General features: G+C 34.4%; 1 protein-coding gene across 5 annotated transcripts; it reads left to right on the forward strand.

The window, feature by feature from the left end:
• The first annotated feature begins 4,708 nt into the window (after positions 1-4,708).
• LOC132759268 (uncharacterized) lies at positions 4,709-21,133 on the forward strand. 5 transcript variants are annotated; one of them, XR_009629689.1, is made up of 3 exons: positions 4,709-5,095; positions 11,720-14,527; positions 20,315-21,133. XR_009629689.1 is itself a non-coding variant. In XM_060751024.1 (2 exons), exons 1-2 carry the CDS (start codon positions 4,792-4,794, stop codon positions 20,404-20,406), a joined length of 396 nt encoding a protein of 131 aa, XP_060607007.1. In that variant the 5' UTR covers positions 4,709-4,791; the 3' UTR covers positions 20,407-21,133. The 5 variants fall into 5 exon arrangements, 3 of the variants coding, with proteins under 3 accessions (XP_060607007.1, XP_060607015.1, XP_060606995.1); XR_009629686.1 differs by having other exon boundaries at positions 12,121-14,527; XM_060751024.1 differs by lacking the exon at positions 11,720-14,527.
• Positions 21,134-21,378: the final 245 nt, after the last annotated feature.

Genomic DNA, 21,378 nt, shown 5'->3' on the forward strand with positions numbered 1-21,378 from the left:
AAAAAAAAGCATAATTTTTAATTACAAGACAGGGTTATGTCATCTTGCCTTGAATTGAGAAATATATAATAACTCCAAAAAAGAATGAAAAACTTTTTAATAATTCTACGACAATAAAGGAGCATAACCCTGTTAAATTGATTTAAGAGTTGTCCTTCGGCTCAGAAATAGGAATTTGATTATAAGAAGTGTTGAAAGATTCAAAATAATACCTCATGGTACACTGATAATGTGCAGATGCACAAAAACAACTTTCCCCAAAGATTTATTGTGTCATGCTAGAATGTATTAATATCGCCATATTCGGATAAAGATGCCGATATATTGAAACAGGGTCTTTCAGATTCTGTTCGAAAAATCCTGATTGAAACGAAATTTTGCAAAAGACCCTATCCAGCTTTATCTTCAAATGGATAAACCGGATAAATCCTACCAAAGTCGAATTTCCGAAATTAACGCTGAGACAAGCCCACCTCAAGGTCCAAGGGAAGCTACCCTGCCAGAAGAATCATTAAAACGTTTTCAAAAATGTGTTGTACTCCCTTAGAAGTATTCTCAGGTTGACTTTGGCTCAGACTTTCTGGTAACCAGAATCATAAATTTTAAAAAGTGTAAGCATGTCCAATAATGCTAAGAATCGCTGTTCAACCGGATAATAACGGTGGCACAAAGGTGAAATGTGTGTGATTTTTATTCATCTCGTGCGCACGAGATACTTTGTCGTGGCTACGAGTTACTATGTCGTGGCCACGAGATAATTAAGTCGTGGCCACGATATACTATGTCGTAGTCATGAGTTACTACGTCGTTGCCACGAGATAGCTAAGTCGTGGCCACGAGATAAATAACCAATCAGATTACACCATTTAAATGAATTTTCCTAATTAACATGACATGTGCTATAGTACAAGGATGTCCGGTAAAAGTGCTATTTAAACAACTTATTAACTGGTCAATAATTTTACATTTAGCGTCACTTTGACTCTGTTTTTTTACCCAATGACCTTGAAATTTTTTAATGTCCTATACTGATCAGGTGCAATGATCTTTCTGGGCTAATAAACCATGGATTATCTCTTTTAAATTATTCATCAGAAAGGGATTTTACATGAAGTGTCAGGATAACCTTGACCCTTGATCTCAAACATCCTTATAGGCTATCTATTGTCCATGGGAAATGTCCCTTCCAAACAAAATAAACCAGTTCTTATTCCTCCTCATGTTATCGTATTAACAAGGTTAACAGTCAAAATTAATGTCTAATGGGCCTTGGAAGGTGACTTTCTAATATGATCCTAAAGATTAATGTTGCAAGTAAAAGTAAGTTGTTAAGTTTTAAAATCAAAGCACAGAAGGCACTGAATTTGTTTGGGTCTCAGAATGTCAGAAAGGTGAAGGTTTTGAGATTATAAAACAATTTAATTTCGTATAGTGCCACCAATGCTTTCTAGCGTTTTAATTGTAGTAGATTGGCTATAAGACAAATTTCAACACTGTTATTCAAACCAATGTTTATTTGACTTAAACAATTTGAAAAAAATGAGTTGCCTTAACTGGGATTTGAACTCCAGACCCCTCGGCCATGGTGAATTTATATATACATGGCCTGAAGAAAACCATCATATTCTTAATTAGGGTTCGTAACGACGCTAACTGTTGTTTAACACTTGTGTAAATAATCATGGCGCTTACTATAAGCATGTATAAAACAATATTAGAAATCTTCGACCATTCGGGAATTATTTTGCTTGAAAATTAATGCGCCTGTCATGTGACCATATTTACGCAGTGATTTCCCCTGAATTTTTCGTCCTTAGTGTGACATATAAAGGGGAGTAACCGCTTCAAAAAAGCGGACTACTTTTGGCATTTGCAATAAACAGCATTAGACTCTGAAATTCCGCTACAATTATTTGTTTAGTCTGACGACCCAAACAAATAAAAATCATAATATATATAGTGTATTCTGATTGGTTAATTATCTTGTTCTAACGACTTAGTAACTCGTTGCCAAGACATAATATCTCGTGACCACGACATAATTATCTCGTGGCCACGACTTAGTAACTCGTGGCCACGAAATTGTATCTCGTGGCCTCGACTCGTGGCCACGACATAGTATATCGTGGCCACGACTTAGATATCTCGTGGCCACGACATAGTATCTCGTGGCCACGACATAGTAACTCGTGGCCACGACATAGTATCTCGTGGCCATGACTAAGCTATTTCGTGGCAACGATTAAGTAACTCGTGGCCACGACATAGTATCTCGTGCGCACGATTAAATAAAAACACACACATGTCACCTTTGTTCCACCATAGATATTTGAGTAAAGAACAATTTTCTACAAAATAACTAACTTTGTCTTCTTTATGAAAGAAATCTCCCGAATATTCTTAAACCCTCCGATTGCACACTACTACACATAGATACCGAGGAAATAAAGGCTCAATCCCTACTCGGATCACGATCATGTTTTCTCATTTGACACCAATACTGGTTAGTTCCAGGAAGCGCACTCGAAAGTGATTAATTTAAGTCGCAAGAACTTGTTTCGCAATCGAGCTAAGAACTAATGATATTGTAAAGTGCCGACAGTACAGGGCTTTAGCAGGAGTTGTTTGTTGAATTATTTCTATTTTTGGTAGCGCTTTTATTATCTTATAGGGACGTAACTGTTCTAATGGTTCGTATTAGTTAGGCAAAGACTTTCGAGAATGAGTCATCTACTTGCAGTTGAACCAGATATGTATATTAAAATGTAGTACTAATCAGATGCAACACTTCAAAAATTTTTATATTATATATAGATATATTCTTCATCTGTGGAAATCAGACTTTAAATAAAAATACTAACATTTAAGGAATTATGACAGCTTAAAGTCAAGATTAAAAGGATTGTTTACAAACAATTACAGCTAAAGTGTTACAAATAAGGATTTCTTACACAGAAAGTACCAGCAGCTAATATATTAGGTATAACCTGTTTAAATAAGCTAAAGTGTGTTGTTTAAAAGTCAATGCACAGTTCATTTTTCATTTTATGCCTTGTTAAAGTCAACAACTGGTACTGGATTTCACAACCCACTAATAAAGTAAAGATCATTTAGGTAAAGTTTCTAAATACACAATTGTTACACAGTTCACAGTTCAATAAATGATTAATGCCCGATACCTGGAACACATCAGTATGATTGGCTTTAGTATAAAATTCTCCATTCTGATTGCCTTAATAAAGCTTGTTAATTGTATAGGAGGCCGTATAGAAACAGAGACAATTTATTCCAAGCAATTCCATATTAAATTTATATTAACAATATACCCACATTCGTATCAATTACAAAGTAGTGTAAGACAAAAAAAGTCTGCTATGATGCGTGAGCCCAAAGCACAGACAGTAACGGCTCGAAAGGCATGTAAGTCCTTAACTTGGCACCAACAACCCTTGCTTCCTCCAATTCATATTGTCCTAGGTTATTCTCATTGGCCGCCGTACAGTGATCTACATTTGGCTCAAAATTTATATCTTTGGTTTCGTAGTAATTGAATGGAGGTAAATTATCACTTCGTGCTTAAAAATAACCCTTTATGAGCTTGACTGGTGACATGTCTGGCGTCTGTATTTGACAGCGGAAAGAAGATACCCGGTTTCAAAACTGTGCGAGCCTCTGAATATTCGGTTATCTTAAATTTCACTAAAAGATATCCCGTTCAAAATATTCAATCAGGATTTAAACTTATCATACATTCTGTTTTACTTAAGAAAGCTACGATGAACAAACATGTGTAACAGTATTATGTAAATCACAAAAAAATCCCCAAAAAATCTTAAATCAAAGCACTGAAGGCACTGATTTTAACGGGTATCACCACTCTGCTTACAAAAGTTTTTTTCTGCATATGTTTTGTCAGGATGACTTGTATTACTAGATTATTATTTTTCATCATCATCTAATTCTAATATTATTGCACATCTTATTTGCTTTGGAGTTATAGATTTGCAATGTTATGACATATATATGTTCTTAACAAAATGTGTTTTCTTTTTCCAGGTTGTGTAGTTTACAGAAACTTGAAATTGAGTATGGAGTGCTACCTTGAGATTGCGCAAATAGATACCGGAAATAGAAACGGGCTGTTTTGGACAAAAACAAAAAAGCGGAAATCCATGAAGAAACAACTATTACGGTCACAATATTCAGATACACAAAATGCATCTTTAATATCTAAATGCGGTAAATTAAAACAAGTACATATATACATGCACGCGATTTAGACTTCCACAACTTTAATTTGTGATGTCAAAGTAATAAACTAATTAGTATTTAGACAATAAAACTGTACTTCTATATTCTAAAATGTGAATCAAGCGTGATTTTATCATACAATTAATAATATATTATCGCGTTTAATTGTAATTACTCTATAACTTAAGTAACGAAAGATTAGGTTCTGTCTTTTGACTAACTAATTTAAATTTCTTACGACATTTTACGGTAGTTTTCGAAGCATGACCACAGACTGACAGTCAAAATTTACACTCTTCATCATCATGGGCACTAGTCACTTTTTCTCCGTTGAAGCTTTAACACTGTAATTTTGTAGCTCTTACAGAAGACAGTGTAATAAAAATTAGTAGATCTAGGAAGAAAAGGGACTCGTAGTCACCGAATTGTGTGTAAAAAAAAACGCATTGAAGTACCAGCTAGTTTTAATTAGAAAGCGATAATCAGTTTCAAATTTAAAATCTTCTTAAACAGAACAAACGTGAAGGATATTGATTAAAGATGAATGTTATTATTGTAGTAGCTTGTTTGGCGAGTTTGTTTATGGTAGTGAACGGTCAGGGTGCGTCTGCATCAGCACCCGGGCAAAGTAACCGTGGGGGAGGAAATAGCAATGACATGATGAACATGATGAGCATGTACGGGCGTGGGCGTGGAGCTATGATGAGTGGAGGTGCCGGGGGTGGTCTTGCTGCATTGATGGGAGGTGGATCTGGCTCAAGTGGTGGAATGGGTGCAGGATTGGGAGGCATGGGTGGATTGGGAAGCATGGGTGGAATGGGTGGTGCAATGCTCTTCGGTGGAAGTAAGTATCAAAGTGTTTTTATTGGGATATTCGGGTTTTACGACACTGATGAATTAAAGCATCTCAAGTTAAAAATAACGTATTTTCCTCCATTATTTTCGAATTATGATTTGTTTTTTTTTATTTATTTATTTTTTTTTTTACGTCACGTTTATTATCATAACGATGGTGAATGCGCTGAAGTGTTTTGCTAATTTGTTTTACTGTTGATAATACCAAGAAGTAATAGATAAAACCAATTTTTTATCATCATTTTCTTAAATTTTCCGCTGAGTTAAGAGTTAAAAACTAGATATATTTAGGGTTTTATTTTTTTCTCTGAACGAAGATATTTTAATCATTAATACAGTTTCTGTAAATAATACGATTCTGACAAAAGATGTTTTATCTAGATATTAATATAGCAACAATAGGGAGTAGAATTTATCTGGCGGCATGACCTTAAATAGATTATGTGTAAATTACTCAGGCGTAAATTATACCAGCTATGTTAGGCCACATGGGTCACAAATCACATTCGTCACAAGTTTTTATGAATTTGTGACGAATGTGATCACATTCGTCACAAATGACTTTTGTGACGAATGTGATTGACCAAAATCGGGTAAAAATGCCAATCACAAACGTCACAAGCAAAATTGAGAATTTTTAAACAGGCGAATCACAAATGTCACAAGTTTATTTTTCAATATGTGATACACGGAATATCATAAGGACAATCGTGGTTATATCAGTGCGATAGTACAAGGGCGACAATGCAATAAATCGATATTGTGATGTCGACATCACGATACCAATATCTTTTCACCACCATTGCATTATCGCCATCGTACTAACTTTGTTGCAATATCGTATCGTCGGCATTGTATTGTCTTCATAGAACTGTCGCATTGTCGTAATGGTATTGCTATCAAGTCGTCTTACGTTCTCGAAACCTTCAAAAAATTTTGGTGACAATGCACGGCATAGTATCAGACTTCAACTGGAAGTGATCTTTTACCTCTGTGAACCCTCAAATTTCTTCCCACCATACAGCGACAGTCTAAAGGAATCTCACAGACTTAATCTTAGTTTCAGTACAAATTATGACCATATTTACACCAATGAGACCATATATGATTGTTTGGGAAGTAGCTGAGACCCCCGTTGACTTTCAGGATATCTAATTAGAGATTAGGACCTTTTGACATCAATGAACCTTTTTTGGTCTGACAGACTTTTGACTTCCGCAGACTTTCAGGAATCTTGGTTCAATTAAAGAGTATGACATTTTGACATCTAGGAACCTTCTTTCCTGAGACGATTTTGCAAGTCTGTGCCAATTGCTTGCAGACGCTCTATGGAACTTTCCATATCTATTCCACTAGTAATAATAATATAGTTAATTCGTTTAAACAGATCGTGTCTTTGTGGCGGGGCCGCTTTATCGTTTCGACGCGTCTTAGCTTTTTTCGCCTTTTATGATTAGATAGTTTCAAACGACGGTGTTTAGTGAATTTTATAGAGGATATTTGTTTTGTTTTGAGTGAATATGAAATATATTTCACTGAGAAGTGAGAAAAAAAATGAAATATGTATCACGAGCGCGTAGCGCGAGTGAAAATATGAACATTTTCTCACTTCGATGTGAGATATAGTTCATATTCACGAAAAGCAAACACATTTTCTTTTTATTTTATGTGCCTTTTGAAAAGTGCTTTTAGACCGTTTATTACTGAAGCGCGGAGACTACGCGCGCGCGTAAACAATATGACGGCAAACGTTAACGCTGCAAGCAAAATAATCCTTATTTATTTATATTTCTTTTTGCGGTCTCATTGTCAACAATCTTACAAAATTACGGACATTTGAATCGAGAAATATGTCATTTAGAATGAAATTAAACAGTTATTTTTAATGCATGTTTAGGGAATCCAGACTTATAAATACGTACGCAGAGTGGGCGTGGCTTATATCACCCAAATCTATATCACCACACTGTGACTGATATAATATGAATATATTTCATTGATAGAACAGTATTTCATTAGTTAGCATCAAATAAATATAGGATATTACATGAGTGTCTTTTCATATTGAATTTATTAAACGAGTTTGATAAAATAATAAATTGCGAGGCTCTGCCGAGCATTTTATTATTTTATCCAACTCGTTTAATAAATTCAATATGAAAAGACACTCATGTAATATCCTCTATATTGGCCTACGAGACCGCTAAAGCCCTCGGGCCAATACCTCTTCTTGGCCAATATTGCATTCAGACACACTAGACCTGTGTAATAACCTATAAATACGCAACGGCAAACACTATAAATAGAAAAAAAATGTGAATTTAAACGTATATGAGTTTTGTCCATGTAATTTGACTGTGGTCAGGTGACGTGATGCGCCAAATATCGATATCGGTCCGACTTCCGGTTGGGCCGATATCGATTCCCACTTCGGGTTGCTAAAAAAACGCGGAAAGATTGACAATTTTATAAGAAAAAAATACGTTTAACTGAAATATATCTTGATAAAAAAGCAAAATTGAAGAAACACTTGAAAAAACAATCTCCAAACAGTTAAATAACGCCCAAAATATATTAAAAACAAATGTTTGTGAGGAAATGACGTCAACGTCATTAGACGACGTCAAAAGTCCCTCGCTTTTTAAAATAAATTATACATTGTCGCTGAACAATGTTTTCAAAACGATTTTTTTTAATTCTATAATGAAAACCAAAACATAAATGAGCACATGCAATAAAAAGGTTATAGAACAGGTCTGGTGTGCCTTAATGCGATATGGGTCTACAAGATCGGTATTAGCCCTCGGGCTCTTTTAGTGGGCCAAAATCGAATAAAGGCACATCAGACCTCTGTAATAACCTATAAATATATCCCGCCTCTAAACCAATGAAAATTCGTGAACTTTATTAGCAGTATTATAATTGCGGCTAGTATTGTGCAATGTGAGTTTGCTTTTAGTCTTCTTGGAATCCATGTTGTTATTCATTACTTTATATTCTAGCATAAAACTGCCGTTATAACCATGATTTCGGGGTGTTTTAACAGGACCAAAAAGGTCTTTTAACAAGGAGATTCTAGCGCTCATGCGCTGTTTAAAACACCTTTTTGATATACGTTTTCCGTGCACAGCGTCAATACATTGTGGCCGGACGCTGCTTAACTAAAACGGAAATGACGTCACGGTCACATACAACGCTGACGTTCCCGTGCAATCCGAGGAAAAATCAGTGATGTTGCTTGATTGTGTATGGATTGTGTTAGATTTATGCATGCTTTATGCTAGAATAGCGTTAACGAATGATTGTTCCGTGTCATAACAACTGCTGAAACCCTCGGGATACGTTGGGTCGGGTACCAACTAATCCCTTGGGTTTCTACAGATATTTTAACACGAAAAAAAGAAACATGCGTTATTCCTATATTATATCAGAGTTCTTTAGTACTGACGGCTCATCTAGGGTTCAATATGGCGCGGTTCATATAGTTATTTTACCAGTAATATCTATAAAGGAAAGGGTTAAATGAGAATCATGAAGGAAAGTTGAATAAATAAACTTAAAGAAAACTTAACATTTCTTGTAGAATATGATTGGTCTTGCGAAGCTATAATTACACGAGGTCATTCAAATATCTTGCAAGCAAATTCGCTGAATTAATGTTTACCGCCGACAGCATCATATACTGATTTGAAAATTAAACAATTGCAGGATACATTTCGAATAAAAGACTCCGGGGAAATAGTCGGTTAAAGCATAAAATTATCAGGGCCCATATCACTCAAGGTCACGGCGATAATGCACATGCCCTTTTTGTATTGAAGGTTCCCACACAATTAAAATTAGATATATTTAACATTTGAAGACATGAAATACTTAAGTTATCTGACTGAATATTAAGCAACCAGGGGTCTTAACTTCGGGTAAGTGCCGTCAATATACACATCTCCGCTTGGTATTAGATGTACCCACATAGTTTTGTTTAAATTATTCAGCAGATTTGTTGAAGAATAGGGTTGAATTAATGCTTTTCTATGAACAATAAATGATAATAAATTATGGATCATAACTCTGTATTAAACGGCCAACGGGAAATACTGATGATGATGATGATGATGATGATGATGATGATATGCACATCTTGTTTGTTTGTTTATGTGTTTTATCTAAAGTCGCCGCCGGAAAGCCCATATAAGCGACCGTACCCTCAAGTCGGACCAAATCCTTTAGTGTCCCGTCGAGATTTTTCGAGATGCGCATCTCCTCTTTATATTAAACTAAATTTCGTTGAAATTCCTAGAGCGCAGAAAAGCAATAGTTCTATATACAGTGTTTTATAAATAACAACAACAACAAGGGGCAATAAGTCTGTTTTTAAAAAGAAATGGAGATATGCTGGTTATATGTGCAACTGTTTGTGAATGAAGGTTCCTACAAAGTTGCAGCATCGAATATCCATCCAGAAGTTGCTGAAAAATAGCGTGGAAACGAAATGATTCCATATACAGTGTATAATAACTAATCAATGGCCGGATAGTGCGGAAACTAAATCTGGACTGACAGGCGGACGAACACGCTAAAACAGTCCCATCACTCCCGATTTCATCAGCGGGGGAGGGGATAAAAATGTCTGTAGTTTTAGTTCCAATAATTGATTTCAGTCCTAAAAATTTGTGACGTTTGTGACTCAGTGAAAAGCATTGAAGAAAACAATATTTATCTCAAATTTGTGACATTTGTGATTTTAAACTCGTGACGAATGTGATTGTCTAAAACATTGGATCACATGCATCACAAAATTTGTGACGAATGTGATCTCATTCTTCACAATTGTGACGAATGTGATTTGTGACACATGTGGCCTTACACAGCTATGCTATGTCGTAGGATAATACAGTGCGTTTTTATAAGAAATATTGTGGTTGTGAATTAACAAATGTTTCTTTTTTACGCCATTGTCTCATCTATTGTTTTCGTAAGCTTATCAGAAATCTTGAACAAATTTGAACAAAAAGTTCACGTGGTTTTTTTTTATTTCTGAGTTATACGCCTTTCATGCGCTTAGAGTGTGGAAATGGTAGTTCCAGAAAATGTGTAAAAGGTGTATGGAAAAAAGTGATGGGAAAAGGTGTTTTAAAAAAATGTGGAAAAAAGGTTTTCCACTAGAAACGCTTACATAGAAATAAAATTCGAGGATTTATCAATGAACAAAATAGGAGATCCAGAACATATTCTCAATTCTTAGTTTAGAAAAGAATTATTAATGCACATGAATAGATAAAATTAAAGAGGTCGTCGGAGAAGCACCTGGATGGAGCACCTGTTACTGATATTTTGAATGACGTATGCATGAGTCTAAAATTTTGCACGCTTGTTTAAAATTTCAGAACTACACAACTGTAATGAATAAATGAATTCTTGAGAATTTTTAATATTAAAGTTCTGACACTTTTACAAGCTTCCTCCAAACTACCAATGTTTTGAAACAAATTGATGTGTTTGCCTAAATGCATTTCAGAATTCAGAATTTTAACACAGTGCTTCAACTACTAAAGATATTTTTAGAGAGAAAAAAAGTTGTTTCTTTTGCAATTTTGTGATTTTTATGGTGGCTGATTTGTGCCATTCGTATTTTCTCTCCACGAGGCGCAGAACGAAACAAACATTTTATCGTGCTCCGTGGGACGCAATTCCTAATTAAGATAATACGACAAAGTCAATACTTTATCGTATTTTCGCCCCGTGGAGACCTAGGCGAAAACATGAGAATAAGGCAATGTTACACTGTGTCGTGTCTTCGCCTGACGACACGTTGAGCAAAGGTACGATTGCCATATTTTCGTGTTTTCGCCTGGCTCCTGCGGAGCCAAAAAAAGGACATGGCACAAATAAGCCACCCTAGATTTTTGGAAAAACTTGTTAACCATTACCCTACTGAGATCAAAAGTGATTTTTAGCACTTTTAATGTTCATCTTAACAACCCAAAATTTTTAATGAACTGTTCTAAAATGGAAGCTGGGCAAGACCATTTAAAAAAATTCAGCAGGTAAAGGGTTAAATGTTATTTATAGTTCCATATCTTGATTTAAACGAATGCATTGCTTCAAGCTGTCGTCTTTATTTTCTTTCACTTAATTAGCTATTTGTCTCCCATTTTGCTTTGCTTCAGGAACAGATAAGTTTGCTAATATGTTGTTCCAAAAGTTGTAGCACTAAGAATGTGGTAGCGGTTTAGCACCAGTCAATTGTGACCCTGGTCATTTGTTGAAACAATTTGTTTGGGGAAGGGTAGGCGGGAGTGACTAGGGGGAAATGTTATCTTGTGGATTTTCAAATTCCCAATCAAGACTTCGCTTTGAGAATGGGGGTGGCGGGAGGGGTAAATTTCGCACTTAATTTCGCCACACTGCCATTTGGAAATAGTCCCCGCTATTTTGGCACCAAAATAAAATCACCGCATTGACCCAACAAAGGTAAGGCGGATAATAAAAAAATGGGTTGTCTCCCGCACTGATAGAGGATGGGGCCTTGGTAACAATTGACTGGTGTCTTGTACACATATAATGCTTTGTATAGGTGGAATATACGTATGTTTTGGTTTCTTTTTCTTTGCAGTGGACGCTAATAATATGTTCCCATTCATGGCGTGTCTACAATACTTGCCATCGTTTCTCTGTATGAGCACGTACATCAATTGATAGCAAAACAAAACGATTGACAGAAGTTGGGATGGACATAATGTATAAAATGCATAGACTTCATGTTATCTTTTCGAGAAAATGGAAATAATTTTCGTGAATAAAAAGGGAAGCAAAATGTAGACCCAGACATAATATGATTTGTATAACGTCCTGCATTTGCAGTGGAATTTATAATAAGATGGTATGCGTTTTGTGTACTATGATTTCCGGAAGTTACATTATGAAAGCGTTTAATAACAGCGATTACATCATTTAAAGCGTTTGTTCCCACACTTTTGTTTTAAAATGTATTTGTATTTGTTTTGTTTATTACAGTTAATATGCAGGACATGTTTAGGATGCGCATGTGCCGTGGTCTTGGAATGCCATTACTGGTTTTTTCATGTATAAATAATATTTTGAATTAACAACCTTGGAGTCGCCATTTGGGATATTTTACCTGCTTCATCAGACATTTGAAAAAATAAACATTTGCTACATAAGTATGAACTTCTATCGAAATCTTGTTTGATTTGTCAACACTGGAAGAATATTTTAACCCGGCACAAGGAGACATTGGTGAAAGTAAAGCGCTGTTGACAAAGTAATTTATCTTCAGATGAACAAGTTATGTTCAGTGGACAAACAACATTAACAACAAGAACAAATTGCTTAAGTACGTTTAACACCACTATATGTCTAAATTTAAACTTGCGACACTACCAACAATGCATTTGTTTATAAATCAATCATTTTTTCAACAAAAAGTTTACGCGGCACAATGAAGGACTCTAATGAACAAAACCGTAATATAGCCAATATCAAAGATTATATTATATATACATTTTTGATATTTTTCTCACAAAATTTATGTTTTATTCTAAAATAAATGAAAAGGAAATCTCGCCTAGTGTATACATCAAATGTTGTCAGCGGTTGTCAAAGTTGGTAGTAGCGTGACGAATTCCGACAGGAAGATATCTTGCAGCAGACGATAAATGGCACTCTTTAAATATTTGACAGCCGCTTGGCAATTCTGAGGTGATGATATTTTCTGATTTATACAAAACTGAGAATACTTTAAATGCGTGTATGATTCAGTCCAATTATCATAATGTAAATGTTTTAACTGTTTGGTTTATAAAAATAACTTTCAAAACGAGGCTTTGTTATTTTTTGTTCTGTCGTATAGTTGGTCTCAAAACACATCTAATTCTAATAAGGTTGCACGTCTTATTAACTTTGGTGTTTATGAACTAGAAATATAAAGTAAAAGATGTTTTGAATTTAAATGTGGTTGATCGATTGATACTATGGAAAATGTTATTAGACCGGAAGTTGAAAACTGAAGGCTGTATATACACTTGTTAAAACGTGAATTGTGACTGAAATATACTTCATGATATAGAAAAAGAAAGACAAAACAGTCCTATATTTTTAAAACACTCTGTAGTCTGAAGTGATTAACTAATATATGTCAAATTAAAAATAAAAACGACACTGGCTATGAAATGACATGTGTTGCAGAGTTTCTTGTGGAATATTTGCTATTTCCGTACCTTGATTGTAGTGCCAAAATTTACGTACAGGATTATCGTTCATGTGTCTTTTAAACTTGGAATCGAAGCCGATACGTTTGAGATTGCGCAAATAGATACCGGAAATAGAAACGGAGTGTAGCGGACAAAAACATAAAAGCAGAAAGCCTTGAAGAAACAACTGTTACGTTTACAATGTTCAGATACACAAATGCATCTTAAATATCTAAATGCGGTAAATTAAAACAATTACATATATACATGCATGCGATTTAGAACAGACTTCCACTTCTTCAATTTGTGATGTCAGAATAATAAATGGTAATAAGTGTCCGTCTCACACACTCATTTGTCAAATTTAGCTAATGTGTGTGTAGCAAGTTCAAATAATTCAATGTTCATAAAAGTTCTTCTTTTCAAATCCAACATTTAATTAGTATTTAGACAATAAAACTGTACTTATTTATTCTAAAATGTGAATCAAGCGTGATTTTATCATACAATTAACAATATATCATCGCGCTTAATTGTAATTACTTAAGTAACGAAAGAATAGGTTCTGTGTTCTGACTTTAACTAATTTAAATTTCTTACGACATTTTACGGCGGTTTTCGAAGCATGACCACAGACTGACAGTCAAAATTTACATTCTTCATCATCATGGGCACTAGTCACTTTTTCTCCGTTGAAGCTTTAACACTGTAATTTTGTAGCTCTTACAGAAGACAGTGTAATAAAGATTACTAGATCTAGGAAGAAAAGGGACTCGTACTTACCGAATTGTGTGTAAAAAAGGCATTGCAGTACCACCTTGTTTTAATTTGAAAACGATATAATCAGTTTAAAATTTAAAATCTTCTTAAACAAAACAAACGTGAAGGATATTGATTAAAGATGAATGTTCTAATTGTAGTAGCTTGTTTGGCGAGTTTGTTTATGGTAGTGAACGGTCAGGGTGCGTCCGCATCAGCACCCGGGCAAAGTAACCGTGGGTCATCAGGTAGAGGAAATACCAATGACATGATGAACATGATGAGCATGTATGGGCGTGGGCGTGGAGCTATGATGAGTGGGGGTGCCGGTGGTGGTCTTGCTGCATTGATGGGAGGTGGATCTGGCTCAAGTGGTGGAATGGGCGCAGGAATGGGCGGCATGGGTGGATTGGGGAGCATGGGTGGAATGGGTGGTGCAATGCTCTTCGGAAGTAAGTATCAAAGTGTTATAATTGGGATATTCGGGCTTTACGACACTAATGAATTAAAGCATCTCAAGTTAAAAATAATGCTTTTCCTCCATTATTTTCGCATTTTTGTTTTGTTTTTTGTTGTTGTTTTTTCTTTTTCTTTGTTTACGTCACGTGAATGCAATGGTGAATGCGCTGAAGTTTTTTTCCTAATTTGTTTTTACTGTAATACTAAGAAGTAATAGATATAAACCTATATTTTTTATCATCATTTTCTTAATTGTTTTTGTCTGAGTTAAAAGTTTAGAAAATAGATATTTATTTAGGGTTTCATTTCTTTTCTTTGAACGAAGTTATTTTAATCAGTAATACAGTTTCGGTAATACATGTAATACGATTCTGATAAAAAGGGGTTTTATCATAGATATTAAGATATAACAATAGGGAATAGAATTTCTCGTAAATTACAGTATAATTGTACACGGGCGTAAATTATAACAGCTATGCTATGTCGTAGGCTAGTTTAGAACTACCTATAATAGAAACCTTAGGCGAGGTTGATAACTTTTTTTCTTGCACAGTCAACTGCTTTAAAGTGTATAAAGCTATATATCTGCTGCAAAAAATATTGATTGATTTTTTTTTAAAAAAAAAAGAATGAAAAAAATATTTTAGTACATGTAGACCTATATTGACTTAAAGGGGGTCAACTGAGTTTTTTTTAATGGAAATATCTTTCAAGATTAATATTCCATTTGATGTAGGTCTTGACTGATAAGTTTGTTGCAAAATTTCACATCATTCCCTTATTCTGTTTTTCCAAAATGATTATTCTGATTTGAAATATGACACAATATTGAAGGGCTTAGAATAGCACAAAAATATGACTTTCAATATATTTCTGAGTCCAATTCTTAATTTTTCGTTTAAATATTTTTCTGTGTTTTTTTCCGTGCCCCAGCTGATCTATCTTAAATTTATTTGCGTTTAAGGCTTTTGGACCTCTATGGAGTCCCTTAGTCTCTTTTAAACATACTTTAAATAGCAGCATTTATTTCATTATTATTATTATTATTATTTTTTGTTTCGGAACATTTTATTCTGTTTACATATAATATTCATTTGTACAATGTTTTCGGGAATCGGCAGTATATCATGTCAGCAATTTAATTTTGCTGTTGATAAATTAAATAATTATTTTATAAGATTTTTACCCTTTAACGATTAACAGTGATAATCAGACGGCTAATTCATGTGGTCTGTAAGAACAGCAATTTTCGACTTTTACGCGTATTGAAAGAGACTGATATCAAGCAAACTTTAATTTCATTTTTATTTTTATTACATTTTAATTTTATTTAATTTTAACTTCATTTTAATTTCATTTCCTGTCTCTGTGTTTATTTGTAACTGAAGTATGTGGTATACGCCTTTAATGCGCTTTGAGTGTTGTTAGAAATGTGGAAATGGTAATTACCAGAAAATGTGGAAAAAGTGTGTATGGAAGAAAAAAGTGATGGAAAAGGTGTTTTAAAAAATGATGGGAAAAGGTCTTCCACTAGAGCTGCTTACTTAGAAATACATTTCGAGAATTTATCAGTTAACAAAATAGGAGATCCAGAACATATTCTAGAATTAATGCACGTGAACAGATAAAATCAAAGAGGTCGACAGGAAAGCACCCGGATGGAGCACCTGTCACTGATATTTTTGAATGACGTCATAGGTCTTTAATTTTGCACGATTTTCACGAGACACTTGTTTAACATTTCAAAATTACACAATTATGATTAATTGATAAATTCTCGAGACTTGATAACGTTTAAGTTCCGACACATTTACAATCTTCTTCCAAACTACCAATGTTTTGAAGCGAATTGATGTATTTCCATAAATGCATTTTAAAATTTTAACAAAGTGCTACAACTACTAAAGATAATTTTAGAAAGACATTTTTTTTTTGCAATTTTTAGATTTATATGATGGCTGATCTGTACCATGACGTATTTTCGCTTTACGGGGTGTACGTCGACAACACGAAAATACAAGAAAATCAAGATTTTGTCGTACTTTCGCTTTGCAGCGCGCCAGACGATAATACGACAGTCACCACTTTGTCGTATTTTCGTGTTTTCACCTGGCGTCCCGTGGAGCGAAATGACGTCATGGCACAAATCAGCAACCATAGATATATTTGGAAACCTTTACCCTGCTGAGATCAAAAGAGATTTTGCTAGCTCATTTATAATGTTCATCTTAACATCCTAAAATTATTATTTAACTGTTCTAATATCACAGTAGGTAAGCGACTTTGGTCATGTGACCACAAAAGTCAACGTACACGGCCAAAATAGCTCGGCTGAGGTAAGTTTATTAGTAATTATTTTTCTGTCTAGCCGATTTAAATTATGCTACATAACCTACCGACCGCGGCATTTCCGATGCTTTCTAAAAATGTATTTAGTTTCGTCCAACGTTTTGTATTTTATGAGAGCATTCAAACAATATTTGCAAATTGTCGATGACCACGTACACACTATTATGTAAAAGTGTTGATGAAAACTAAATAAACGATACGCATGTCAGTTCTAAGTTAAATTTCAGGTCTTAAAATATATAAGAGAATGTTTTAAAGAAAAAAGAACTGGTTTCCTGCTGTCATTTTTTGTATTTATTTAAAAATTGACCAACTTACAGAAATATCAACGTACACATACTGTCTAGAAAATGTCACGTAAACACCATTTAGTTTGATAGTGGTATGAACATGAGGCTGCAACTTCGGAGTAGGTGTCTTTTTCTAACAAAAAGCTAGTTGACATTCGATTTAGATTGCCCTCTCAAACTGTTTATAAGTACAGGTTTATACAAAGGAGAAAAGTTGCAAGTACATTCATATCATCACAGATAAGCTTAAACAACCTTTAATTTTTTTATAATGCTATTTATTTGTTGTTTTGTGGTTTTCTTTTAGAAGAATAAAATCCAGTTACTCAGAATGCTTAATGATTTGCTGAAACAGCAATTGTATACTGTATTAATTAAGATCATTTTACAGTCATTTAATAACGTAAACAGCCAGGATAAGCGTCTCTTGCTCAACCAAACTAGTGCCTTCCGTAGCAACAAAAGTTGTCAATGGTTGGCAATGACGCCGAGTGACTATTTTATAGGTATTACCGGTATTTCGGCAGTTATTTCACTTTAACCCTATGATTACATCACGAACGTTCTATTAACATTATATTTTCAATAATATATCTCCTTGCACTATGCTATTGCCACAATTCACCATTGTTATTTAATACATGCTTGATATGTATTTTTGCATTCACAGTTTTCTTTGCCCTTGTTGTTTCACTGCAAATTTTGCCAACCATGTCTGCTAATTTACAAGTCTGATATGTATTCAACAAAAATGCTCAAGTGCCATACATTTTAATAATTTGCATTGCAATCAAAATTTTAAATTCAAGCAAACCATTTTATTTGAGCAAAATGTCGATAAAATGTCTGCATTGTAACAATCATTTCAATATATATTGCGGCATTTCTATGATTACTAGTGGGTAATATGACTGTGGTACTTGATATAACTTTTTAAATATTTCAACAATGTCATTGATTCATATCTATAGCTCTTACATTGCGCACAAAATAAGATAGGAAAATTTATTACTAGAAACCATTTTCCGGTAAATTTATTACTACTGTAGTAACCAGTTTCCAGTAACTGGTTTCTTGAGCAGTAAAAGCATTTTACAAGAAACTTGGTACTAGTAACTAACCATTTAACAAAAGGGTATAATTTGTTGCCTTAACCAACCTATATATAAAATGGTGAATTGTATATAAGATATTTTTCATAACAAGTGCAAGTAGATATATTCTTGAAAATATAATGTTAATAAAACATTAGTGATGTAATCATAGTGATCAAGTGACGCAACTGCTGAAAACCCGATAATATAAAATTGTAAGTCGGCGTCATCGTCAACCTTGGACCCTTTTGCTGCTACGGAAGACACTAGTTGGTTGAGCAAGAGACCCTTTTCCAGGCTGTTAACGTTATTAATAATTTCGATCTATATTGTAATACGATCTATATTAATTCAGTGTAAAATATAATAAAACGTCTGTTTCAGCTAATCATTAAGCCATTTGAGTAACTGGAAATTTGTCTTCTACAAAATAAAAGTACAAATAAATAACATAAAAAGTTAAAGGTTGTTTAAGCTTATTTGCGATGAAATTAATGCACTCTAAACTATTTCCTTTGAAAAAAGTAATTATATACAGATTGAGAGTGCAATCTAAATTGAAAGCCAACTTTTTGTTGGAAAAGGCCACCTACTTCAAAGCTGCAGTCTCATGTTCAGACCACTATTAAACTAAATTAGGAGTGTGTACGTTGACACTTTCTAGAAAGTATGTGTACGTTGATATTTCTGTAAGTTGGTCAATTTTTAAATAAATACAAAAAATGACAGCAGGAAACCAGTTCTTTTTTCTTTAAAACATTCTCTTATATATTTTAAGACCTGAAATTTAACTTAGAACTGACATGCATATCGTTTATTAAGTTTTCATCAACACTTTTACATAATAGTGTGTACGTGGTCATCGACAATTTGCAAATATTGTTTGAATGCTCTCATAAAATACAAAACGTTGGACGAAACTAAATACATTTTTAGAAAGCATCGGAAATGCCGCGGTCGGTAGGTTATGTAGCATAATTTAAATCGGATAGACATAAAATAATCACTAAAAAAACTAACCATAACCGAGCTATTTTGGCCGTGTACGTTGACTTTTGTGGTCACATGACCAAAGTTGCTTACCCACTGTGAATATGGAAGCGGAACAAGACCATTTGAGATATTCAACAGGTTAAGGGTTATTTAAAGGTTATTTTTAGTTCCATATCTTGATTTAACGAATGCATTGCTTCAAGCTGTCGTCTTTATTTTCTTTCACTTAATAAGCTATTTTTTCTCTCATTTTGCTTTGCTTAAGGATAAGATAAGTTTGGTAATCTGTTGTTCCAAAAGTTGTAGCACTAAGAATGTGGAAGCGGTTTAGCAACATTCAACTGTGACCCTGGCCATTTGTTGAAACGGGGCAGGGGAAGGGTAGGAGGAAGGAACTAGGGGGAATGTTATCTTGTGGATTTTCAAATTCCCGATCAAGACTTCGCTTTGAAAATGAGGGTGGGGGAGGAGTAAACTTCGCACTTAATTCCGCCACACTTCCAGTTGGAAATATCTCCCGTTATTTTTGCACCAAAATAAAATCACCACATTGACCAAACAGGGGTAAGGCGGAGAATAAAATCTCCGGCCCTGATAGAGGATGGGACCTTGGTAACAATTGACTGGTGTCTTGTACATAGAATGCTTTGTATAGGTGGAATATACGTATGTTTTGGTTTCTTTTTCTTTGCAGTGGACGCTAATAATATGTTTCCTTTCATGGCGTGTCTACAATACTTGCCATCGTTTCTCTGTATGAGCACGTACATCAATTGAGACAGAAGTTGGGATGGAACATAACCTATAAAATGCATAGACTTCATGTTATCTTTTCGAGAAAATGGAAATAATTTTCGTGAATAAAAAGGGAAGCAAAATGTAGACCCAGACATAATATGATTTGTATAACGTCCTGCATTTGCAGAGGAATTACTATGATTTCCGGAAGTTACATTATGAAAGCGTTTTATAACAGCGATTTCACCATGAAAAGCGTTTGTTTCCACTCCTTTTGTTTTAAAATGTATTTGTATATTTGTTTTGTTTCTTACAGTGAATATGCAGGACATGATAATGATGCGCATGTGCAGCGGTATACAAATTCCATTATTGAGGTTTCGATGTATAGATAATATTATAAATTAAAAACCTTGGAGACGCCATTTTGGATATTTTACCTGTTTCATCAGACATTTGAAAAAATAAACATTTGCTACATTAGTATGAACTTCTATCGAACTCTTGTTTGATTTGTCAACACTGGAAGAATATTTTAACCCGGCACATGTATTAAGAAGACGTTGGTGAAAGTAAAGCGCTGTTGACCAAATAATTTATCTTCAAATGAACAAGTTATGTTCAGTGGACAAACAACATTAACAACAAGAACAAATTGCTTTTTTATTATAAGTAGGTTTCACACCACTATATGTCTAAATTCAAACTTACGACACTACCAACAATGTATTTATTTATAAATCAATCATTTTTTAAACAAACAGTTAACGCGGTACAGTGCAGGACTCTAATGAACAAAACCGTAATATAGCCAATATCAAAGATTATATCATCAAAATTTATGTTTTATTCTAAAATAAATGAAAAGGAAATCGCGCCTAGTGTATACATTCAAATGTTGTCAGCGGTTGTCAAAAGTTGGTAGTAGCGTGTCGAATTCCGACAGGAAGATATCTTGCAGCAGACGATAAATGGCAGTCTTTAAATATTTGACAGCCGCTTGGCAGTTCTGAGGTGATGATATTTTCTGATTTATGCAAAACTGAGAATACTTTAAATGCGTGTATGATTCAGTCCAATTATCATAATGTAAATGTTTTAACTGTTTGGTTTATAAAAATAAGTTCCAAAACGAGGCTTTGTTATTTTTTTGTTCTGTCGTATAGTTGGCCTCAAAAACACATCTACTTCCTGTGCTCACAAGCTTGCAATAAACGAAACAGTGGGTCGGTTATGAAAGGTGTTTGTATTCGTAAAAAATGTAGCTGCCTCTGTCCTGACTGAAACCGTGGGAAGTGGCTCTGCAATGTAGGCAGGAACGACATCGAAGGATAGTGAAGTCTGTGAATTCCAAGTACGATGAGGCGGCTTCAACGACAG

The sequence above is a fragment of the Ruditapes philippinarum genome, unplaced genomic scaffold, assembly GCF_026571515.1.
Source record: "Ruditapes philippinarum isolate M1 unplaced genomic scaffold, ASM2657151v2 ctg995_1_1_1_1, whole genome shotgun sequence".
NCBI lineage: Eukaryota > Metazoa > Mollusca > Bivalvia > Venerida > Veneridae > Ruditapes > Ruditapes philippinarum.

Coding starts and splice junctions, on each gene's coding strand:
- LOC132759268 (XM_060751012.1), top strand. CDS start 14,218: ATGAATGTTCTAATTGTAGTAGCTTGTTTGGCGAGTTTGTTTATGGTA. Junction 14,528..20,314: donor TGGTGCAATGCTCTTCGGAA/GTAAGTATCAAA, acceptor TGTTTCTTACAG/TGAATATGCAGGACATGATA.